This window comes from Delphinapterus leucas, chromosome 7 (assembly GCF_059928025.1).
Source record: "Delphinapterus leucas isolate spDelLeu-1000000601 "Yukka" chromosome 7, BTC_Dleu_Yukka2, whole genome shotgun sequence".
Lineage (NCBI taxonomy): Eukaryota > Metazoa > Chordata > Mammalia > Artiodactyla > Monodontidae > Delphinapterus > Delphinapterus leucas.
In genome coordinates, this window is record NC_143135.1 from 26,615,335 (window position 1) to 26,638,051 (window position 22,717).

Consider the following 22,717-nt stretch of genomic DNA (forward strand, 5'->3'; position numbering starts at 1 on the left):
GCAACCTTGTAACTTCAGGGACTTAGATCCTGAGAATGTGCAAAACAAAGATCCTCATATATAATCCTGGGACATTAACTACAATATGTAAAGAGCTCGTACAGAGCAATGAGAAAAAAAATGGACAGAGACAAAAACCTACTATGAAAAACAATGAAGAAATGCAGAAGGCTAACAACCATAGGGGAAAATATTCTGCTTTGCTGTAAACAAAGAAACGTGCAACAAAGCAGTATTTCCTCATCAAATGAATGTTTTTAAAATTATTTTTTAAAAAAAGAAAAGAAACATTACTGATGAGTGAAGATTCTATTAACTCAAAAACTAGATATATCTTCATAGTAGAGGTGCATGAAATACAAGAACATAATCAAAATTAAAATAGTTTAAAAATGAATCACTAAATAAGTTTCATAATGTAGGGAAATGTTGTGTGTACATGTTATTTAGCATATACAGCCTATAACAATTTCATTACTCATCTATACAAGTGATTTTAGTTAAAAGCAAATAATGGCATTAAAATCAAAGAAGATAAATTTTACCTGAGGATCACACACTCAAATTTATAATTAATTTAATATTTAACTTCACCGAGTACCTTATTGATAAATATTCAATTGTCATGTAAAGCAAACTTGCTATTCAAATAAAAACAACTTGTTCTAGGCTACTCATTATAAATAGAAGAATGAGATAACTTTAAAAATGCAGCATCGGGCTTCCCTGGTGGCGCAGTGGTTGAGAGTCCGCCTGCCGATATAGGAGACACGGGTTCGTGCCCCGGTCCGGGAAGATCCCACATGCCGCCGAGCGGCTGGGCCCGTGAGCCATGGCTGCTGAGCCTGCGTGTCCGGAGCCTGTGCTGCACAACGGGAGAGGCCACAACAGTGAGAGGCCCGCGTACCGCAAAAAAAAAAAAAAAAAAAAAAGCAGCATCAAATCTGCAATGTTATATTAAGTAAATCTAATGCTTAAGACGATTAGGTTTTTGTGGAGTAATTATAATGTCTTTGATAATACATTCTAAGTGCACAAGATAAAGTAAAATAGATCTGATGACACTAGAATACATTCTTCAGTTAAAAACACCTATGCTAGGCTAGAGCAAGAGAAACTTTTAAGACATTAAAAATAAATGGTCATACCATTTTAACATTTATTTCCCTTGAAATATAAGATGAATTTAAGTTCCAGGAGATTAATTAGCATGTTGTTATAAACTGCATCTCAGTAATAGTGAAAATTCAAATATGGGAAAGCCAAGTAAAATATCTGTCAACACTGAAACCAACAGTACTTCTTATAAAGAAAAAATTCCAGAGATATATCAATCACTGAGAATTTATTTCAAATAATCATCTTTAAAATATTATTTAACATAACAGAAAATTATCACTAATGGTTTCTTTTCTTCTAATAAGACAGTCTGCATTTACATGGAATGTGACATTACAGAGGAATAATTTTCATAAAAGAAATTTTAAGTCCAATATGCTGATTTAATTCTTTTGCCTGAGATAACCTTCATTTAAATATTTTAAAGAGCAGCAGTAACTTAAAAGTTATTCCTACATTTTTGAAATCCAAACAGAATATACTTTTTTTCATATCGATGTGAATAAATGATAGTTAGCATTATCATGCTAGAATGCTAGAATAGATTAGTGTATATTGGGGGTGACTAAATACAGGTTCACTGGGCTACATCAATATATGGATTTAATCATATTGGGTATATGGTACTCTAAACTTAGAAAAGCTTATCTGGATCAGGTAAGATGACTTATTTCCATCCCTTTTAACTGTCAGAAACTGGGAGTCTTTAAACCTGGGGTAAATGAAGACTTTGAAAGAGGTACATGATCATGAGAGTTTTAAGGAAATCAATTCTTTGATCTTCAACTTTAACAAATACTCTAGTGAAAAATGACCTCCTAGAGAACGTGCCAGTGATAGAAGTGCAAGTTCCCCTTTGCCAATCCCCTTTCAAATCAACCTTTCTCACTTCACGAGTGAAAGGTTTACTTCTCATTGTCCCAGGAGTAAACATCTCTGCAGTACCAAACAAAAAGACAACCTAAAATATCTATTTGGTATAGAAAATGTGAATGTTCTAATGACTGGGGAAATTATCCTTTTTTCACTGTTTTCAGCAAAATTTTAGGTGGACCTAATAGACTAGACAAATAATTTAAAGTAATTTATGTTGATAGACACCGTGTGATTTCTTTTTGTGTATTACTCAGAAAAAGTGAAAAAATAATTTGAGGGACATTACAATAACACAACTCTCTCTATTTACTTAACTATGAACAGCTCACATCTGCAAAAGTAAAAAATATGAATAGAGTTGATGCTGAATCCCATCCCATTCTAGCAATATTCACGCAATTGTATGTCCTAATGAAGCAATGTAGTGTGAACATTTTTATGTCTATTGATACACTGTATGCAACAATAATTGTAATGGCGACTGAAATAAGAAGAAATGTGTTTAACACTTAAAGTCTTTTGAGACAAAAAGTTTAAAATAAATTTAAATATGAAGTTACAGAAAAACTATCATAAGGTTATTAATAAAAATGTTGAACATAAAATGTACTACATTCTGACAAAACTCCATGAGGAGTGGAATAGAAAATATGAATTCAAGGAAAAAATGATTGATGTAAAATTTCCAGTTGTTAAAGAAGAGCTTACTTATGTAGATACTTCTAAAAATAATGATACTGACATCAAATTGCTATTATTTAGATTGAGTTGGATACAAGACTGACATAAAAGTCTTCAACTAAAAAAGGCAATATTTACAATAACATCTTTGCAACTAAATAATCTCATAACGAAAATTTTTACATAACTTAGTATACAAGACAATACATAATTAAAAAAAATATTTTTAGAAGTATGAGTGCAAAAAAGGTGGGAAGGTCACTGTACTTTACTATCTGGAAAACTGGCCAAGATATAGGATGTGAGTGATAATTGTTCAATGTAGGTTAATAAATAAATGTGAAATGCCTTCTTTGGTTTTAAATGTAATCTTTGTATTTTCAGTAAAATTGAATTAGTCAGAGTTCTCTAGAGAAATTGTATGAACAGGATGTGTGTCTGTGTGTGTGTGTATACACACACACACACACATATACATATATATATGTACACATATACATACCTCTTCCTGTAATAACATTTACTATAAGGAATTGGCTCATATGATTATGGAGGCTGACAAGTCCCCAGGTATGCACAGCAAGCTAGCTGGAAACTCAGGAGAGCTGATGGTGTAGTTTTTGTCCAAATGGAAAACTAATGGTGTAATTCTGATCCAAAGGATAGCAGACTCGAGACTCAGGAAGAGCTGATGTTTCAGTTTGAATCCGAGAGCAAGAAAAAGTTGATGTCCAAGTTCAAAAGCAGTCCAGTAGGAAGAATTCTTTCTTATATGGGGAAGGGTTAGCCATTTTGTTCTATTTAGGCCTTCAACTGACTGGATGAGGCCCACCCACATTAGAGAGGGCAATCTGCTTTACTCAGTCTACCGATTTAAATGTTAATTTCATCCAAAAATACCCTCACAGAAACACTCAGAATAATGTCTGATCAAATTTCTGGGCACCCTATGGCTTGGTCAAATTGACACATAGAATTAACTACCACAAGTCCATCCCTTGCTTACTTGGCACCCATACATATCTCCTTAAACCATACTTGGCTACAGATGAAGACAATAACGAGGTTGTAATTCCACATTCCTAGCTCTGTCACCTAAGATTGTCTTATCCTGGGTTCCTCCTCCCTGCACTATGGCCTGGACACTTTGTATGCAGGAAGCTAGGGAAGTTATAGGACTTACCTTGTTTATTTTGCATAACTCAGGAATCACTGCCCTTTACTGTGTGATGATCAAAGTTTTGAAGACAGTTGTTTCATATATTTTGTCCTGTTTTTTAGCTGTTTCAGGCATGATGACTAGTCTGGTCCTTATTAATCTACTTTGGTCATAAGGACAAATTTAATAAGAGTATGTTTTTTGACTCTAGTTTTATATTTTTCTACTACATTATAAAACTGCTCTATGAATAAAGGTTTGCAGAATCTAATTACCTGCATATATGAGTAGCTATTTTAAGAAACCCTGATGAAAAGATAATATTTCTTTTATAATTTTAAAATCCTTCACATAATCCAAAGAAGGACATGTAAAGTACACTGAAATTTTTTTAGTACTAACTTGTACAGATCAAGGTACCTAAGAAAGGCATCAGGGATTAGTTTTCAAATAAAAAAATGTAGTTCTCTAAGGCAAAATGTGGAAGTATACTATAGGCTTTAACATCAGTTACCTAGGTTGGAGGAGGGAAGAAGGAAAAATAAAACACTTTATTTAAAAAAGCATATATAGGGCTTCCCTGGTGGCGCAGTGGTTGAGAGTCCGCCTGCTGATGCAGGGGACACGGGTTCGTGCCCCGGTTCGGGAAGATCCCACATGCCGCAGAGCGGCTAGGCCCGTGAGCCATGGCCGCTGAGCCTGCGCGTCTGGAGCCTGTGCTCCACAACGGAAGAGGCCACAATAGTGAGGCCCGCGTACTGCAAAAAAAAAAAGCATATATAGGTCTTCCTGCCTATGGCTTGGTGAACATTTCCTATATGGCTATAAAGATGTCTGATAAAAAATCTTAGGCTCGGTATGTTGTGGAATGGGCTGTGAAGAACCTATATAGCTTCTTTACAACAATGATTTTGGCCTTTACTCCACTGCTTCTAGCAAGTACAGTACTGTTCAGAAACTGTCCAAAATGATTAAGGCCAGGGAAAAGGAACAAAAGAAAAAACAAAAATATCAAGAAAATATTACAAAAGATTAATAGCAGAAATAAGAATAAAGGAAAACAGGCTCTTCAACCAGAAGAAAATCATTTGGAAAATTATACAAAGGTTTTCTTTTTGGACTTTTTAAAATTTAATAAACAAAGTCTGACCCATATGAAAGAATCATGTTAGTTTTGACCTCAGTATTATAGTAATTTTTATGTGTGGGTGTAGAAATTTGTTGGTTGTCTGTTGATAGTTACTGTAAATTAGTATTTATTATTCTACAAATTTTTTATAAATGACTTAGTCATTTGTCATTTTGCAAACTACACAGTGAAATGAAAACACCCTCTGAGAGAAAATGATTTTAGATTATGAATTCTAATCAAACAATGGCTTAAAAGTGAGTACCTGTTCTGTACAAAGAAATTTAGAATTGTAAAAGTCAGAATTGTCTTCTCTGAGGTGAAAAATATGCTTTGGCATAAAAAAGATATACTATTTCAAGCACATATCTTAGTATTATTGCTTATTTCTTGGAAGGGAATACTTTCTGGAATTCTCAAAACAAAATAATTTTAATAAATGAGTACTTCTAATTTCTCTATCTTTCTTCTGACTTACGCCTTTGGAATACTGGTAATATAATATCTGACAATATTCTGCAGTTGTTTTTCTTTACCTAGATTTTTTAATAGTTTATAAAGCGCTCATATCATTACTTAATAGTAATTTTGTTTATTGTCAGTTTTAAATAGCTTATTAATATTTCCTCACTGTGACATAAATTTTAGTTTAAAAAACTGTCCAAGAACTAATTTTAAAATGCAATTATATATTCAAATAAATTTGATACTTCTCTTTAAGAGAAAAAAATACGTGTGTGGTCCCATTAATGTATTTAAATATAGTTTGTACATATACAAATACATATCTTATTTACATATATATAAACAATATTTTTTGTGAAATATTCAAAATGCAATATTGAATTAGTATACTCTATACCTGTAAAATGTCAGCAGGGTCTTCTTTTGCAGATGCAACTAACAAGGTATGTCCAGTGACAATTCCTTCTGCCAGGAAATACTTGAAGAGCAAAGGAGAATAAATATTATATTTATCCTCTTCTGTAAGAAAGAAAAAAAATTATAGTAAGAATCCTACCATATACTAGGATATTTATGGTAGGATGTTTTTATATTCTTTTCTCCTTAAAACAAGTCTATGAGGTGGGGCAATAACTATGTCTTCCTAAGGTACAGTTAGATAGGCTAAAATACTTATCTAGATACTCAATGGGAAGGAGGTACTTTTAATAGAGTCTTTCTGATTCCAAAATCATTCGCCATCTACTACACCACCTCTGATATCCATAAAATTTAGAAGGTTATGTATGATTATATTAAAAAATCAGAGATTTGGTTTTTTCTTTACTAAGATTTTCTCAGGTACTGCACCTCTAAAATGGCTATATTCCCTACCAACCAGTTGTAAACTCACACCTCATTACTTTCATGTCACAAGAATTAAACACTTAGTGTTAGATTTGTGGTTACCAGAGGTGGAGAGTAGGGGTAGGGGGAATTGGATGAAGGCAGTCAAAAGTTTCAAACTTCTACTTATAAGATAAATAAGTACTGGGGATGTAATTTACAACATGATAAATAAAATCAACACTGCTGTATGTTATATATGAAAATTGTTAACAGTGTAAATCCTATGAGCTCTCATCACAAGGAAAAAAATTATTTTCTATTGCTTTAATTTTGTATCTACATGAGATCATGAATGTCCACTAAACTTATTGTGCTAATCATTTCATGACGTATTAAGTCTAATGATTGTGCTGTACACCTTAAACTTATACAGTGCTGTATGTCAATTATATCTCAATAAAACTGAAAGAAAAACTAGCCCATTTAAGGATGAAATTATACCAATCTTACAAGTAATCTTTCAGAAAAAAGGAAAAACTGGAAAGAAATACTTCAGAACTCATTTTATAATGCCATAATTACTTTGATACCAAAACTAGGCCAAGACATCACAGGAAAAGAAAGCTACAGACTAATATGCCTCATGAACATTTATGAAAATAATTTCTAAAATATCCAACCAAAACTCATTAGTATATAAGAAAGAATAATATGATATACTATGATTAAGTGGGGTTTATCACAGATATGCCAAGTTGGTTTTTTATTTTAAAAATCACTGTACCGGAGGACGAAGGGAAGATGGCGGAAGAGTAAGACGCGGAGATCACCTTCCTCCCCACAGATACACCAGAAATACATCTACACGTGGAACAACTCCTACAGAACACCTACTGAACGCTGGCAGAAGACCTCAGACCTCCAAAAAGGCAAGAAACTCCCCACGTACCTGGGTAGGGCAAAAGAAAAAAGGATAAACAGAGACAAAAGGATAGAGACGAGACCTGCACCAGTGGGAGGGAGCTGTGAAGGAGGAAAGGTTTCCACACACTAGAAGTCCCTTTTCGGACGGAGACTGTGGGTGATGGAGGGGGAAAGCTTCGAAGTCTCGGAGGAGAGCACAGCAACAGGGGTGCGGAGGGCAAAGCGGAGAGATTCCTGCACTGAGGATCAGTGCCGACCCAAACTCACCAGCCTGAGAGGCTTGTCTGCTCACCCGCCGGGGTGGGCGGAGCTGCGAGCTGAGGCTTGGGCTTCTGTCACAGCGCAGGGAGAGGACTGGGCTTGGCGGCGTGAACACAGCCTGCAGGGGGTTAGTGCACCACGGCTAGCCAGGAGGGAGTCCGGCGAAAAGTCTAGACCTGCCGAAGAGGCAAGAGACTTTTCTTCCCTCTTTGTTTCCTGGTGCGCGCAGAGAGGGGATTAAGAGGGCTGCTTAAAGGAGCTACAGAGACGGGTGCAAGCCACAGTTAAAAGCGCGGACCCCAGAGATGGGCATGAGACGCTAAGGCTGCTGCTGCCGCCACCAAGAAGCCTGTGTGCGAGCACAGGTCACTATCCACACCCCCCTTCCGGAGAGCCTGTGCAGCCCACCACTGCCAGGGTCCCGGGATCCAGGGACAACTTCCCCGGGAAAACGCACATGCTCGCCCCACACTCTGTGCCCCTCCCTTCCCCCACCCCTGGTCTGAGTGAGCCAGAGTCCCCGAAGTAGCTGCTCCTTTAACCCCGTCCTGTCTGAGTGAAGAACAGACGCCCTTCCGCGACCTACACGCAGAGGTGGGGCCAAATCCAAATCTGAGTCCCTGGGAGCTGTGAGAACAAAGAAGAGAAAGGGAAATCTCTCCCAGCAGCTTCAGAAGCAGCAGATTAAAGCTCCACAATCAACTTGATGTACCTGCATCTGTGGAATACATGAATAGACAACGAATCATCCCAAATTGAGCAGGTGGACTCTGAGAGCAAGATTTTTGACTTTTTTCCCCTTTTCCTCTTTTTGTGAGTGTGTATGTGTATGCTTTTGTGTGAGATTTTGTCTGTATAGGTTTGCTTCCGCCATCTGTCCTAGGGTTCTACCTGTCTGTTGTTTTTTTAAAAATTTTTTTCTTAATATTTTTTATTTTAATAACTTTATTTTATTTTACTTTATCTTCTTTCTTTCATTCTTTCTTTCCTTCCTTCCTTCCCTCCTTTAGACAATGAATCACCCCAAATTGAGGAGGTGGACTTTGAGAGCAAGATTTATGATTTTTTTCCCCTTTTCCCATTTTTGTGAGTGTGTATGCTTCTGTGTGTGATTTTGTCTGTGTAGCTTTGCTTCCACCATTTGTCCTAGGGTTCTATCCATCCATTTTGTGTTTTTAATTTTTTCTTTTTTTTCTTAATAATTATTTTTTATTATAACTTTATTATATTTTATCTTACTTTATTTTATTTAACTTTATCTCCTTTCTTTCTTTTTTTCCTTCCTTCCCTCCTTCCTTCCTCACTCCCTCCCTTTCTTTCTTTCTTTCTTTCTTTTTCTTTCTTCCTTCCTACTTCTACTAATTCTTTCTTTCTACTTTTTCTCCCTTTTATTCTGAGCTGTGTGGATGAAAGGCTCTTGGTGCTGCAGGCAGAGGAGTCAGTGTTGTGCCTCTGAGGTGGGAGAGCCAACGTCAGGACACTGGTCGACAAGAAACCTCCCAGATCCACATAATATCAAATGGCAAAAGACTCCCAGAGATCTCCATCTCAACACCAGCACCCAGCTTCACTCAACGACCAGCAAGCTACAGTGCTCAACACCCTATGCCAAACAACAAGCAAGACAGAAACACAACACCACCCATTAGCAGAGAGGCTGCCTAAAATCATAATAAGTCCACAGACACCCCAAAACACACCACGAGACGTGGACCTGCCCACCAGAAAGACAAGATCCAGCCTCATCCACCAAAACACAGGCACTAGTCCCCTCCACCAGGAAGCCTACACAACCCACTGAACCAACTTTAGCCACTGGGGACAGAAAACAAAAACAATGGGAACTACGAACCTGCGGCCTGCAAAAAGGAGACCCCAAACACAGTAAGATAAGCAAAATGAGAAGACAGAAAAACACACAGCAGATGAAGGAGCAAGCTAGACCTAACAAATAAAGCGGAAATAGGCAGTCTACCTGAAAAAGAATTCAGAATATTGATAGTAAAGATGATCCAAAATCTTGGAAATAGAATAAAGAAAGTGAAAGAAACATTTAACAAGGACCTAGAAGAACTAAAGATGAAACAAGCAACGATGAACAACACAATAAATGAAATTAAAAATACTCTAGATGGGATCAATAGCAGAAAAACTGAGTCAGAAGAACGGATAAGTGACCTGGAAGATAAAATAGTGGAAATAACTACTGCAGAGCAGAATAAAGAAAAAAGAATGAAAAGAACTGAGGACAGTCTCAGAGACCTCTGAGACAATACTAAACGCACCAACATTTGAATTATAGGGGTTCCAGAAGAAGAAGAGAAAAAGAAAGGGACTGAGAAAATATTTGAAGAAATTATAGTTGAAAACTTCCCTAATATGGGAAAGGAAATAGTTAATCAAGTCCAGGAAGCACAGAGAGTCCCATACAGGATAAATTCAAGGAGAAACACGCCAAGACATATATTAATCAAACTGTCAAAAATTAAATACAAAGAAAACATATTAAAAGCAGCAAGGGAAACCAACAAATAACACACAAGGGAATCCCCATAAGGTTAACAGCTGATCTTTCAGCAGAAACTCTGCAAGCCAGAAGGGACTGGCAGGACATATTTAAAGTGATGAAGTAGAAAAACCTGCAACCAAGATTACTCTACCCAGCAAGGATCTCATTCAGATTTGAGGGAGAAATTAAAACCTTTACAGACAAGCAAAAGCTGAGAGAGTTCAGCACCACCAAACGAGCTTTATGACAAATGCTAAAGGAACTTCTCTAGGCAAGAAACACAAGAGAAGGAAAAGACCTACAATAACGAACCCAAAACAATTAAGAAAATGGAAATAGGAATATACATATCGATAATTACCTTAAATGTAAATGGACTAAATGCTCCAACCAAAAGACACAGATTGGCTGAATGGATACAAAAACAAGACCCATATATATGCTGTGTACAAGAGACCCACTTCAGACCTAGAGACACATACAGACTGAAAGTAAGGGGATGGAAAAAGATATTCCATGCAAATGGAAACCAAAAGAAAGCTGGAGTAGCAATTCGCATATCAGACAAAATAGACTTTAAAATAAAGACTATAAGAAAAGACAAAGAAGGACACTACATAATGATCAAGGGATTGATCCAAGAAGAAGATATAAAACTTGTAAATATTTATGAACCCAACATAGGAGCACCTCAATACATAAGGCAAATGCTAACAGCCATAAAAGGGGAAATCAACAGTAACACATTCATAGTAGGGGACTTTAACACCCCACTTTCACCAATGGACAGATCATACAAAATGAAAATAGATAAGGAAACACAAGCTTTAAATGATACATTAAACAAAATGGACTTAATTGATATTTATAGGACATTCCATCCAAAATCAACAGAATACACATTTTTCTCAAGTGCTCATGGAACATTCTCCAGAATAGATCATATCTTAGGTCACAAATCAAGCCCTGGTAAATTTAAGAAAACTGAAATTGTATCAAGTATCTTTTCCGACCACAATGCTATGAGACTAGATATCAATTACAGGAAAAGATCTGTAAAAAATACAAACACATGGAGCCTAAATAATACACTGCTTAATAACAAAGTGATCACTGAAGAAATCAAAGAGGAAACCAAAAAATACCTAGAAACAAATGACAATGGAGACACGATGACCCAAAACCTATGGGATGCAACAAAAGCAGTTCTAAGAGGGAAGCTTATAGCAATACAATCCTACCTTAAGAAACAGGAAACATCTCGAATAAACAAACTAACCTTGCACCTAAAGCAATTAGAGAAAGAAGAACAAAAAAACCCCAAAGTTAGCAGAAGGAAAGAAATCATAAAGATAAGAGCAGAAATGAATGAAAAAGAAATGAAGGAAACGATAGCAAAGATCAATAAAACTAAAAGCTGGTTCTTTGAGAAGATAAAGAAAATTGATAAACCATTAGCGAGATTCATCAAGGAAAAAAGGGAGAAGACTGAAATCAATAGAATTAGAAATGAAAAAGGAGAAGTAACAACTGACACTGCAGAAATACAAAAGATAATGAGAGATTACTACAAGCAACTCCATGCCAATAAAATGGACAACCTGGAAGAAACGGACAAATTCTTAGAAATGCACAACCTGCCAAGACTGAATCAGGAAGAAATAGAAAATATGAACAGACCAATCACAAGCACTGAAATTGAAACTGTGATTATAAATCTTCCAACAAACAAAAGCCCAGGACCAAATGGCTTCACAGGCGAATTCGATCAAACATTTAGAGAAGAGCTAACACCTATCCTTCTCAAACTCTTCCAAAATACAGCAGAGGGAGGAACACTCCCAAACTCATTCTACGAGGCCACCATCACCCTGATACCAAAACCAGGCAAGGATGTCACAAAGAAAACTAAAGGCCAATATCACTGATGAACGTAGATGCAAAAATCCTCAACAAACTACAAGCAAACAGAATCCAGCAGCACATTAAAAGGATCATACACCATGATCAAGTGGGGTTTATTCCAGGAATCCAAGGATTCTTCAATATATGCAAATCAATCAATGTGATACAGCATATTAACAAACTGAAGGGGAAACACCATATGATCATCTCAATAGATGCAGAGAAAGCTTTCGACAAAATTCAACACCCATTTATGATAAAAACGCTGCAGAAAGTAGGCACAGAGGGAAGTTTCCTCAACATAATAAAGGCCTTATATGACAAACCCACAGCCAAGATCGTCCTCAATGGTGAAAAACTGAAAGCATTTCCACTAAGATCAGGAACAAGACAAGGTTGCCTACTCTCACCACTCTTATTCAACATAGTTTTGGAAGTTTTAGTAACAGCAATCAGAGAAGAAAAGGAAATAAAAGGAATCCAAATAGGAAAAGAAGAAGTAAAGCTGTCACTGTTTGCAGAGGACATGATACTATACATAGAGAATCCTAAAGATGCTACCAGAAAACTACTAGAGCTAATCAATGAATTTGGGAAAGTAGCAGGATACAAAATTAATCCACAGAAATCTCTGGCATTCCTATCCACTAATGATTAAAAATCTGAAAGTGAAATCATGAAAACACTCCCATTTACCACTGCAACAAAAAGAATAAAATATCTAGGAATAAACCTACCCAAGGAGACAAAAGACCTGTAGGCAGGAAATTATAAGACACTGATGAAAGAAATTAAGGATGATACAAATAGATGGAGAGATATACCATGTTCTTGGATTGGAAGAATCAACATTGTGGAAATGACTCTACTACCCAAAGCAATCTACAGATTCAATGCAATCCCTATCAAATTACCACTGGCATTTTTCACAGAACTAGAAGAAAAAATTTCACAATTTGTATGGAAACACAAAAGACCCCGAACAGCCAAAGCAATCTTGAGAACGAAAAACGGAGCTGGAGGAATCAGGCTCCCTGACTTCAGACTATACTACAAAGCTACAGTAATCAAGACAGTATGGTACTGGCACAAAAACAGAAATATAGATCAATGGAACACTATAGAAAGCCCAGAGATAAACCCACACACACATAGTCACGTTATCTTTGATAAAGGAGGCAGGAATGTACAGTGGGGAAAGGACAGCCTCTTCAATAAGTGCTGCTGGGAAAACTGGACAGGTAAATGTAAAAGTATGAGATTAGATCACTCCCTAACACCATACACAAAAATAAGCTCAAAGTGGATTAAAGACCTAAATGTAAGGCCAGAAACTATCAAACTCTTAGAGGAAAACATAGGCAGAACACTCTATGACATAAATCACAGCAAGATCCTTTTTGACCCACCTCCTAGAGAAATGGAAATAAAAACAAAAATAAACAAATGGGACCTAATGAAACTTCAAAGCTTTTGCACAGCAAAGGAAACCATAAACAAGACCAAAAGACAACCCTCAGAATGGGAGAAAATATTTGCAAATGACAAAGGATTAATCTCCAAAATTTATAAGCAGCTCATGCAGCTCAATAACAAAAAAACAAACAACCCAATCCAAAAATGGGCAGAAGACCTAAATAGACATTTCTCCAAAGAAGATATACAGACTGCCAACAAACACATGAAAGAATGCTCAACATCATTAATCATTAGAGAAATGCAAATCAAAACTACAATGAGATATCATCTCACACCAGTCAGAATGGCCATCATCAAAAAATCTACAAACAATAAATGCTGGAGAGGGTGTGGAGAAAAGGGAACACTCTTGCACTGCTGGTGGGAATGTGATTTGGTACAGCCACTATGGAGAACAGTATGGAGGTTCCTTAAAAAACTACAAATAGAGCTACCATATGACCCAGCAATCCCACTACTGGGCATATACCCTGAGAAAACCAAAATTCAAAAAGAGTCATGTACCAAAACGTTCATTGCAGCACTATTTACAATAGCCCGGAGACAGAAGCAACCTAAGTGTCCATCATCGGATGAATGGATAAAGAAGATGTGGCAGATATATACAATGGAATAGTACTCAGCCATAAAAGGAAATGACACTGAGCTATTTGTAATGAGGTGGATAGACGTAGAGTCTGTCATACTGAGTGAAGTAAGTCAGAAAGAGAAATATAAATACCGTATGCTTACACATATATATGGAATTTAAGGGAAAAAAATGTCATGGAAACCTTGGGGTAAGAGAGGAATAAAGTCACAGACCTACTAGAGAATGGACTTGAGGATATGGGGAGGGGGAAGGGTAAGCTGTGACAAAGCGAGAGAGAGGCATGGACATATATACACTACCAAACGTAAGGTAGATAGCTAGTGGGAAGCAGCCGCATAGCACAGGGAGATCAGCTAGGTGCTTTGTGACCGCCTGGAGGGGTGGGATAGGGAGGGTGGAAGGGAAGGAGACACAAGAGGGAAGAGATATGGGAACATATGTATATGTATAACTGATTCACTTTGTTATAAAGCAGAAACCAACACACCATGGTAAAGCAATTATACTGCAATAAAGATGTTAAAAAAAAAACAAAGAAGATGTGGCATATATATACAATGGAATATTACTCAGCCATAAAAAGAAACGAAATTGAGCTATTTGTAATGAGGTGGATAGACCTAGAGTCTGTCATACCGAGTGAAGTAAGTCAGAAAGAGAAAGACAAATACCATATGCTAACACATATATATGGAATTTAAGAAAAAAAATATGTCATGAAGAACCTAGGGGCAAGACAGGAATAAAGACACAGACCTACTAGAGAACGGACTTGAGGATAGGGGGAGGGGGAAGGGTAAGCTGTGACAAAGCGAGAGAGAGGCATGGACATATATACACTACCAAACGTAAGGTAGATATCTAGTGGGAAGCAGCCGCATAGCACAGGGAGATCAGCTCGGTGCTTTGTGACCACCTGGAGGGGTGGGATAGGGAGGTTGGGAGGGAGGGAGACACAAGAGGGAAGAGATATGGGAACATATGTATATGTATAACTGATTCACTTTGTTATAAAGCAGAAACTAACACACCATTGTAAAGCAATTAGACTCTAATAAAGATGTAAAAAAAAAAAACAAACACCAAAATAAATAAATAAATAAAAATCACTGTACCATAATGACATTTTTAAAAAGTAAAACCATATGATCATTTCAATAGACACAAAAAAAAATTTGACAAAATTCAACAATAATTCATAATACAAACTCTTGGCAAATTAGGAATAAAATGAAACCTCTGCAACCTGATAAATGGTATCTATAATAAACTTACAGGTAACAGAATGGTAAGATGGAATGCTTTCTTCCTGATATTAGGAACAAAGAAAGTGTATCAACTCTCACCACTTGTAATCAATATTGCTCAGAAGGTCTGAAGCATATAATAAACCATGAAAAAGAAATGAAAGGCATACAGATTGGAAAAGATGACGTAAAACAGTCTTTATTTGCAAACATTATCACATATGTAGGAAATCTTAAGCAATCTACCAAAAAGCTAGTAGGACTAACAAGCCAAGTCTATCAGGGTTGTAGCATGTAAAGTCAATATATAAAAATCACCGTTCCTCTACGAACTATTAACAAACATTAGAAACTAAACTTTTATAAATTCCATTTTGATTCCAAAACCATGAAATATTTTGAATAAATTTAACAAAATATGTGCATGAACTAGCTCCGAATTGAAAAGTATAAAACATTCTGAGGGTAAGTATAAAAAAAACTAAATAAATGGAGTGATATATCATGGTAATGGGATGGAAGACTCAAATCTTTCCAAATTAATCTATACATTTAATGTAATGTCAATGTAAGCCCCAGTAAGCTTTTTGGAGAAACTGACAAGCTAATTCTAAATTTACATTGAAATTCAAAGGTCCTAGTTAACCAAATGAATTTGAAAAAGATCATGGTTGGAAGACATACCATCTGATTTTAAGACTTATTATAAAGCTGTAACAATCCATGCAATATAGATTTGACCAAAGGCTATAAATATAGATGAATGTAAAAGAATAGAGAGACGAGAAATAAACCCACATAACTGATTCTTGACAAAGGTGGAGAAATAATTCTTTTTCAACAAATGGTCTTGGAATAACTGGATACCCATATGTAAAAACCAACAAAAACCTCAATCTTACCTCATACTACACTCAATCAAAAAAGGAAAAAAATTTGCAGGTGGGGGGAAGAGGGATAAATTAGGAGTTTGGGATTAACAGATACATACTACTATATATAAAATAGATAAACAACAAGGACCTACTGTATAGCACAGGAAACTATATTCAATAGCTTGTAATTACCTATAATGGAAAAGAATCTAAAAAAGTATGTATACATATATATATATCTGGATCACTTTGCTGTACAACTGAAACTAACACGACATTGAAAATCAGCTATACTTCAATTGGGAAAAAAAAGCAAAAACAAACAAGCAAACAAGAAAATTTCAATCTTATCTCATACTACTACTCAAATATTATGCTGAAATGAATCACAAAACTAAAAATAGAAGGTAAAACAATAAAAGTACTAGAAAAAAACAGGGAATATTTTTGCAATCTTGGAGTAGACAAATATTTCTTAAATAAGACAGGAAAGCATGTGCCACAATAGAAAAAAATGGATAACTTGAAGTGCATAAATATTTTATATATTTTCTTTTGAAAAGACACCAATAAGAAGATGAAAAGGCAAGCTACAGAGAGAAAATACTTGCAATACACATATCTTGGACAGTTTTTTTTGTAACAGACAAAAACCTGGAAGTAACTTAAATGTCCATCAACCAGTGAATGGAAAAACAAATGGTACATTCACAAATGAAATAATACTCAATAACAAAATAACCGGACTACTGATATATAGGCAACAACATAGATGAATCTCAAAAACACTAAGCTAAGTGAAAAAAGCCAGACACAAAAAGTGTGTATGGTAAGATTGCCTTCACGTGGTATGCTAAAGAAAGCAGAACTAAACTCTAGTGACAGAAAGATGTTAGGTGCTTGGGGGCCAGGAAACATTTTGGGCATGAGGATGTTTGGGGGGGATGATGGAAATGTTTTATATCTTGATTGTTGTGGTGATTACATGAGTATATACATTTGTAAAAACTCACTAAAATATATACTTAAAATGGGTCTATTTTATTATATGTAAATTATAATTCAGTAAAGGTAGTTTATGAAAACAATTTCCTATGGCGTAACTAAAATACCATGTGGTAGTTTGTATGTAAACCTTTTCAGCACAGAATATTAGAGCAAATCCACGATCAAAAGTATAGTAGATTTACATGAAGATTAATTTTATATATTAAAGAACATAGCCAGTTCTTTAATACTACCTACCACAAAGTTAAAATCTATAAGTCTAAAAGACACAAAATTGGCTTGATTAGGGTTTAGGAGCATTTTATGAAAGTTTTTGTGCACAAAGGAAAAGAAAAATGCTTTCAACACCTCTGCATGGTTTACAGTCAACAGGTGGAAAAGCCAGCAGAGACAAGTGGATGAGATGACCAGCACTGCCTATGGATCATTAGTTATGACAATGGAAAAAATACTCATTTTATATAAACAAGAATTTGTCTGTGTTAAACTTTAGAAAGTCATGTTTAAAAAAAGAATTGGGGCTTCCCTGGTGGCGCAGTGGTTGAGAGTCTCCCTGCCGATGCAGGGGACACGGGTTCGTGCCCCGGTCCGGGAAGATCCCACATGCCGCGGAGCGGCTGGGCCCGTGAGCCATGGCCGCTGAGCCTGCGCGTCTGGAGCCTGTGCTCCGCAACGGGAGAGGCCACAACAGTGAGAGGCCCGTGTACGGCAAAAAAAAAAAAAAAAAAAAAAAAAAAGAATTGATTTTATCTTAAATATTTACTATTAAATCAGTTTACAAAAGCAACCATATAAACCAAGGTCATTATAAATCAATGATGTAAGAAACAAATCTGATAGTAAAAATTTTAACTTCTGAGGTTGATATTTTTACATGGAAAATTTTAATTTTTAGAAATTCACCCGCCATCCATCACACTCATAGAATTATTGCTAAAATTTGTTGTACTTCCTTTTAGCACTTTTTCTGTAGATATTTTCTCTTATGGTTATAATTATTATTATTATTTTACATGTGAGTACCTCATCCATTTTTTTCTGTTTTTATATACATATATATTTTTCAATTAATTTTTATTGGAGTATAGTTGCTTTACAATGTTGTGTTAGTTTCTACTGTACAGCAAAGTGAATCAGCTATACATATATCCCCTCTATTTTGGATTTCCTTCCAATTTACTATTTTATTGAAGTATAGCTGATTTACAATGTTGTATTAATTTCTGCTGTACAGCAAAGTGATTCAGTTATACATATATACATTCTTTTTAAAATTCTTTTCCTTTATGGTTTATCACAGGATATTGAATATAGTTCCCTGTGCTATACAGTAGGATGGTTACAATTATTACTGAATTTTGTATCCAACTTTTTTCTCTTGATCTCACGAGTCACAGTCTTGTAACTATGATGTTTAAGAGTGCATAATACTCCAGTAAATTTGTGTACCATAATTTACAATACTTAGTCATTCCCCCACTATGGACTTTTCATGCCACTTTCAGACTTTTGTTACTATTAAACACAGAAGCACGAAAGTGCCTCAACTCCCACGTGTCCAAGGCAGAACTCAGAAACTCATTATTTTCTTCCATCAAATGTGGTCCTCCTTCTGTTTTTAGAAAATTAGGATTTATTCTTAATACCTCTTCTCTCTCTCTCTCTCTCTCTCTCTCTCTCTCTCACCAATACACCCTTCTCCCCATGCCTAAAATCCTGTTAAATTTATTTTCAAAGTATTTTTGGAATTGTTCACTTCACTCCACGACAACGTCTCTCCCCTAGCTTTGCTACCAACAACTCTTTCCTAGATGATTGCAATTTCCTCTTACTTCTTTGCATCCACTCAAATCCTCCTTCAATTTAGCAGTGAGCTTTTCAAAATACAAACCTGATCATGTCACTTCCCTACTTAAAACCTTTCAGTGTTTTCTCATTGCTCCTTGCAGGAAGAACTAAATCCTTTAGCATGGTCTACAGGCTCTGCATGGTTGTGGCCAAAGAGGAGGGTTTAATGTGCAAAAATAAAAATACTTGTTGTAATAATGTACATGATTATTGTTTTCCCTTTAAAATGTACATGATTGTCATTTAAAGACTTTTCAGTAAAGAAAAAAGTAAACCTAAACTATTGAACTAGAAAAATAAAAATAATTATTTGTAAAATTGAGGACACGTATTATACTACTCAGTAGGGAATAAAATATACAGATAAGTACTGCATAAACTATGGATAGTCACTTGTAGATAACAAAAAATATTGAGTGATTTCTCATTAATGAAGAGGTAAAACAACTAAACTAAATGGCAAAGTTCCCCTTTTCTTACCTACTTCTTTTTTAAATAAATTTATTTATTTATTATTTTGGCTGTGTTGGGTCTTCGTTGCTGCACAGGAACTTCTTAAATGAGTAAGGGTTTTGACTTTTTTTTTTTTACATCTTTATTGGAGTATAATTGCTTTACAATGGTGTGTTAGTTTCTGCTTTATAACAAAGTGAATCAGTTATACATATACATATGTTCCCATATGTCTTCCCTCTTGCGTCTCCCTCCTTCTTACCCTCCCTATCCCACCCCTCTAGGTGGTCACAAAGCACCGAGCTGATCTCCCTGTGCTATGCGGCTGCTTCCCACTAGCTACCTATTTTACGTTTGGTAGTGTATATATATCCATGCAACTCTCTCGCTTTGTCACAGCTTACCCTTCCCCCGCCCCATATCCTCAAGTCCATTCTCTAGTAGGTCACAATCCCTACTGATCTTATCTACACTCATATCTTAAATTACTATCTCTAGTAGCCATACTGCATCTTAACTCAGGACCTTTGCATAGATTACTTCACCTCTTTGGCTAGCTAATTCCCTCAAATCCTCCCAGACCCAGATTAGGTAACCCCATCTTTGGAGAAGCTTTCCTCAAGCCTGGGTGAGATGATCAGAGTGCCCTGGAGCATCCTGTTAACTCCTATACTAGCATTTCATACACATTATCAAAATTTCCCCACTAAGCAAAAATTTCCTCATGGCAGAGAACGCATCTTACTGTTATATCGCTAGTACTGGGCACACAGTACACAGTAAATATTTGTAGAATAAATTAAGGGAAAAACAACAAACGAAAATCTATCTTGTCTTGTAAATCAGTCAGATCTACTGTAGTTTGCCTGAAAACACGTCCCATCATAGACACACACACACACACACACACGCACACACACATGCACACGCTATAATACTTATCAACTCTACTTTTTCAAAGATTCCTATGGGGCAGCAAAAACTAATGGGAAGAAGATCACCTATTGAGGGATTAGCAAAAAAAGTAAAAAATAATTCAGCTCTTCAAGCTGAAAATCACCAATTCTGTGAAAAAATTCTGAGTTGTACAATAAGCATTTAATTAATCTATTTAATGAATCCTCATAACACTGGGCATGCAAAAATGATAATCATGTGACAGAACTGCCAAAAAGCAAATGTAGTTTTGGCCTGAATTAATAGTCTAATTCCTAGGTTGAGAGAGATGATTGTCCTATTCTATTCTATGGTACTCGACCAGACTGACAACAATATATTTCATTTGGGGATTTACACAAACTAAAGCGTCTTCTGAATGGAGTGACCAGGATGGTGAAGGGACTTGAAAGCATGAGAAATGAATATTTTCCTTGAAGAAAAAGAGACCCAAGGGATGCAAGATAGCTGGCTTCAAATATTTGATGGGCTGTCATATGGAAATGGAATTACACTTGTTCATTAATGCCCCCAAGGGGTAGAATGAAGCCTAATGGATAGAAACAACAGAAACATCAATTTTTCTTTAATATCAAAGCCCAAATGAGCTGCCCCTATGATTCCACTGAGACTGGTCTCAAAGTCACCAATGACTTTCTAATTGTCTAATTTCTGGGACACTTTTAAATCTTTACCTTTTTTGTCTATTGTAGCTATTGCTATGGACAATTTTCTTTTTGGAACTACCCTCTCCCTCCCCCATTTTTAAGATACTCCTTGTTACCATTTTTCCTGTTTCTTTAGCCATTCTTTATATATGTAAGCAGTTTATATAGAACTCTCAACTCTTCGGTATACAAATATGAAACAATTTTATTTGTTTATTTTCTAGTCACTGTTTTCAAATATGCTATGTCAAAACTTCCTTTTCTCATCTCTTAAAGACATTCAGAGTGGATTCCATGATCTTCTCACCAGTTTCAGTTATTAAAAATTGAAATAGTTAAGTTTAAAACTTTATTGTTCAATGCAAAGCTTTCTCTCTCCTTCAGTGCAAACTAAGGCTTGTACCTTGAAGGTCTCAGTGGTGCAGAGGGGTTCTACAAGAAAGGAAAGTTCTAAAATACTTCTTACTCCAAGTCCTCGTTCTATTACTGGGAGAGCAGGAAAATAGAAAAGTGGCAGAGATCAACTTACACAATTGTCTGTCTGCTTTAGGTAGAGAGATGGCCCTATCCTCACTCTGATCTGGTCTATTCAAGCCAGCTGCTTGTAGCCTACGAAGTTATAGTGATTTCCATGTAGGTGGTAAGCATGGTTTTGGGGGTGATGCTCTGCTTCATTCTGGCCCCATCTGTCACTGAAAAACCTTTCAAAGAGGCAGAATCTCATGTTTGGCGGGGCTGGCCAGTACAGTCAAGATTACATTAAAAACAGCAAATAAGTGATTTATTGACCATTAACTATATGCTAAACATGGTGCAACACACATCTCATGCATTAGCTCATTTAATCCTTATAATAACCTTACAAATGTTATTAATCTCTGTCTTATAGGTAAGGAAACTACAGAGAATGTAAGCAGCTTGCCTATGGTGATACAGCTAGTAAATAGCAGAGCCATTATTTGAATCTAGGAAGTCTGATTCCAGAAGCTATGGTCTTAACCTCTTCCCTGGGCTTATTTTCCATTATCTATACCTTAAACACTGATGTGCCTAGGCTTTAGATTTTGACCTGTTTTTCTTTTTACTCTAGTTGTACTGAGTCCTTTTTGGAGTCTAAGGCTACTCTAAGAAGCTGATATAAGTTTTATATGCTGGTCTAAAAATATACACAGTCCTACACAAATGTGCATGTAATTTGAGGGAATTAAGAGACCCCCCCTAAAATTCCATCTCTGTATCCACAAGGGTCTATAAACTTGGGCATTCTAATACATGCCTATGACTTCAACTAAAACATACATTGAATAAAACATTAGTTAAATAACATTGAGGAATCCCAAATATTTTTCTCTAGCCTAAATTTAATACCCAAATATCCAACCGTCTACTAGGTAGATCTACTAGGAACAGAAAATTCATTGTGTTTAAACTGAATTCATTACTCTACCTCAATATGTGCTCATTCTCCTCCTTTCCTGACTTCACCTAATGGTACTAACTCCAAACTTCCTCCGGCCAAAAATCGTGGGATCATACTACCTTCTGTCTCTCCCTCATTTCCTACACATTATATGGCACAGAAGTAGAAATCACCACTCTTGTGAGGGTTCTGTTAAAAGAGGGAAAATATAGGGAAATGATATTTCAAATCACAGCAGTCTAAGCAAAGCTAGTTAAACATTTAGAATCTAATATACATAATGAAATGTAGAAATAGAAAAGTTAGTTTGTATTGTTATCCTATCAAAATTTGAT

At 36.0% G+C, this 22,717-nt stretch overlaps 1 protein-coding gene across 3 annotated transcripts in view; it reads right to left on the reverse strand.

Annotated features, from left to right (window-relative positions):
- Positions 1 to 22,717, reverse strand: part of ELP4 (elongator acetyltransferase complex subunit 4) — a 244,242-nt gene that overhangs the window by 200,075 nt on the left and 21,450 nt on the right. For all 3 annotated transcript variants that reach the window (XM_022583706.3, XM_089915008.1, XM_089915009.1), the window contains exon 3: positions 5,827 to 5,948. In XM_022583706.3, coding sequence (XP_022439414.2) covers positions 5,827 to 5,948 — 122 coding nt within the window. The remainder of the gene's footprint in view (positions 1 to 5,826; positions 5,949 to 22,717) is intronic.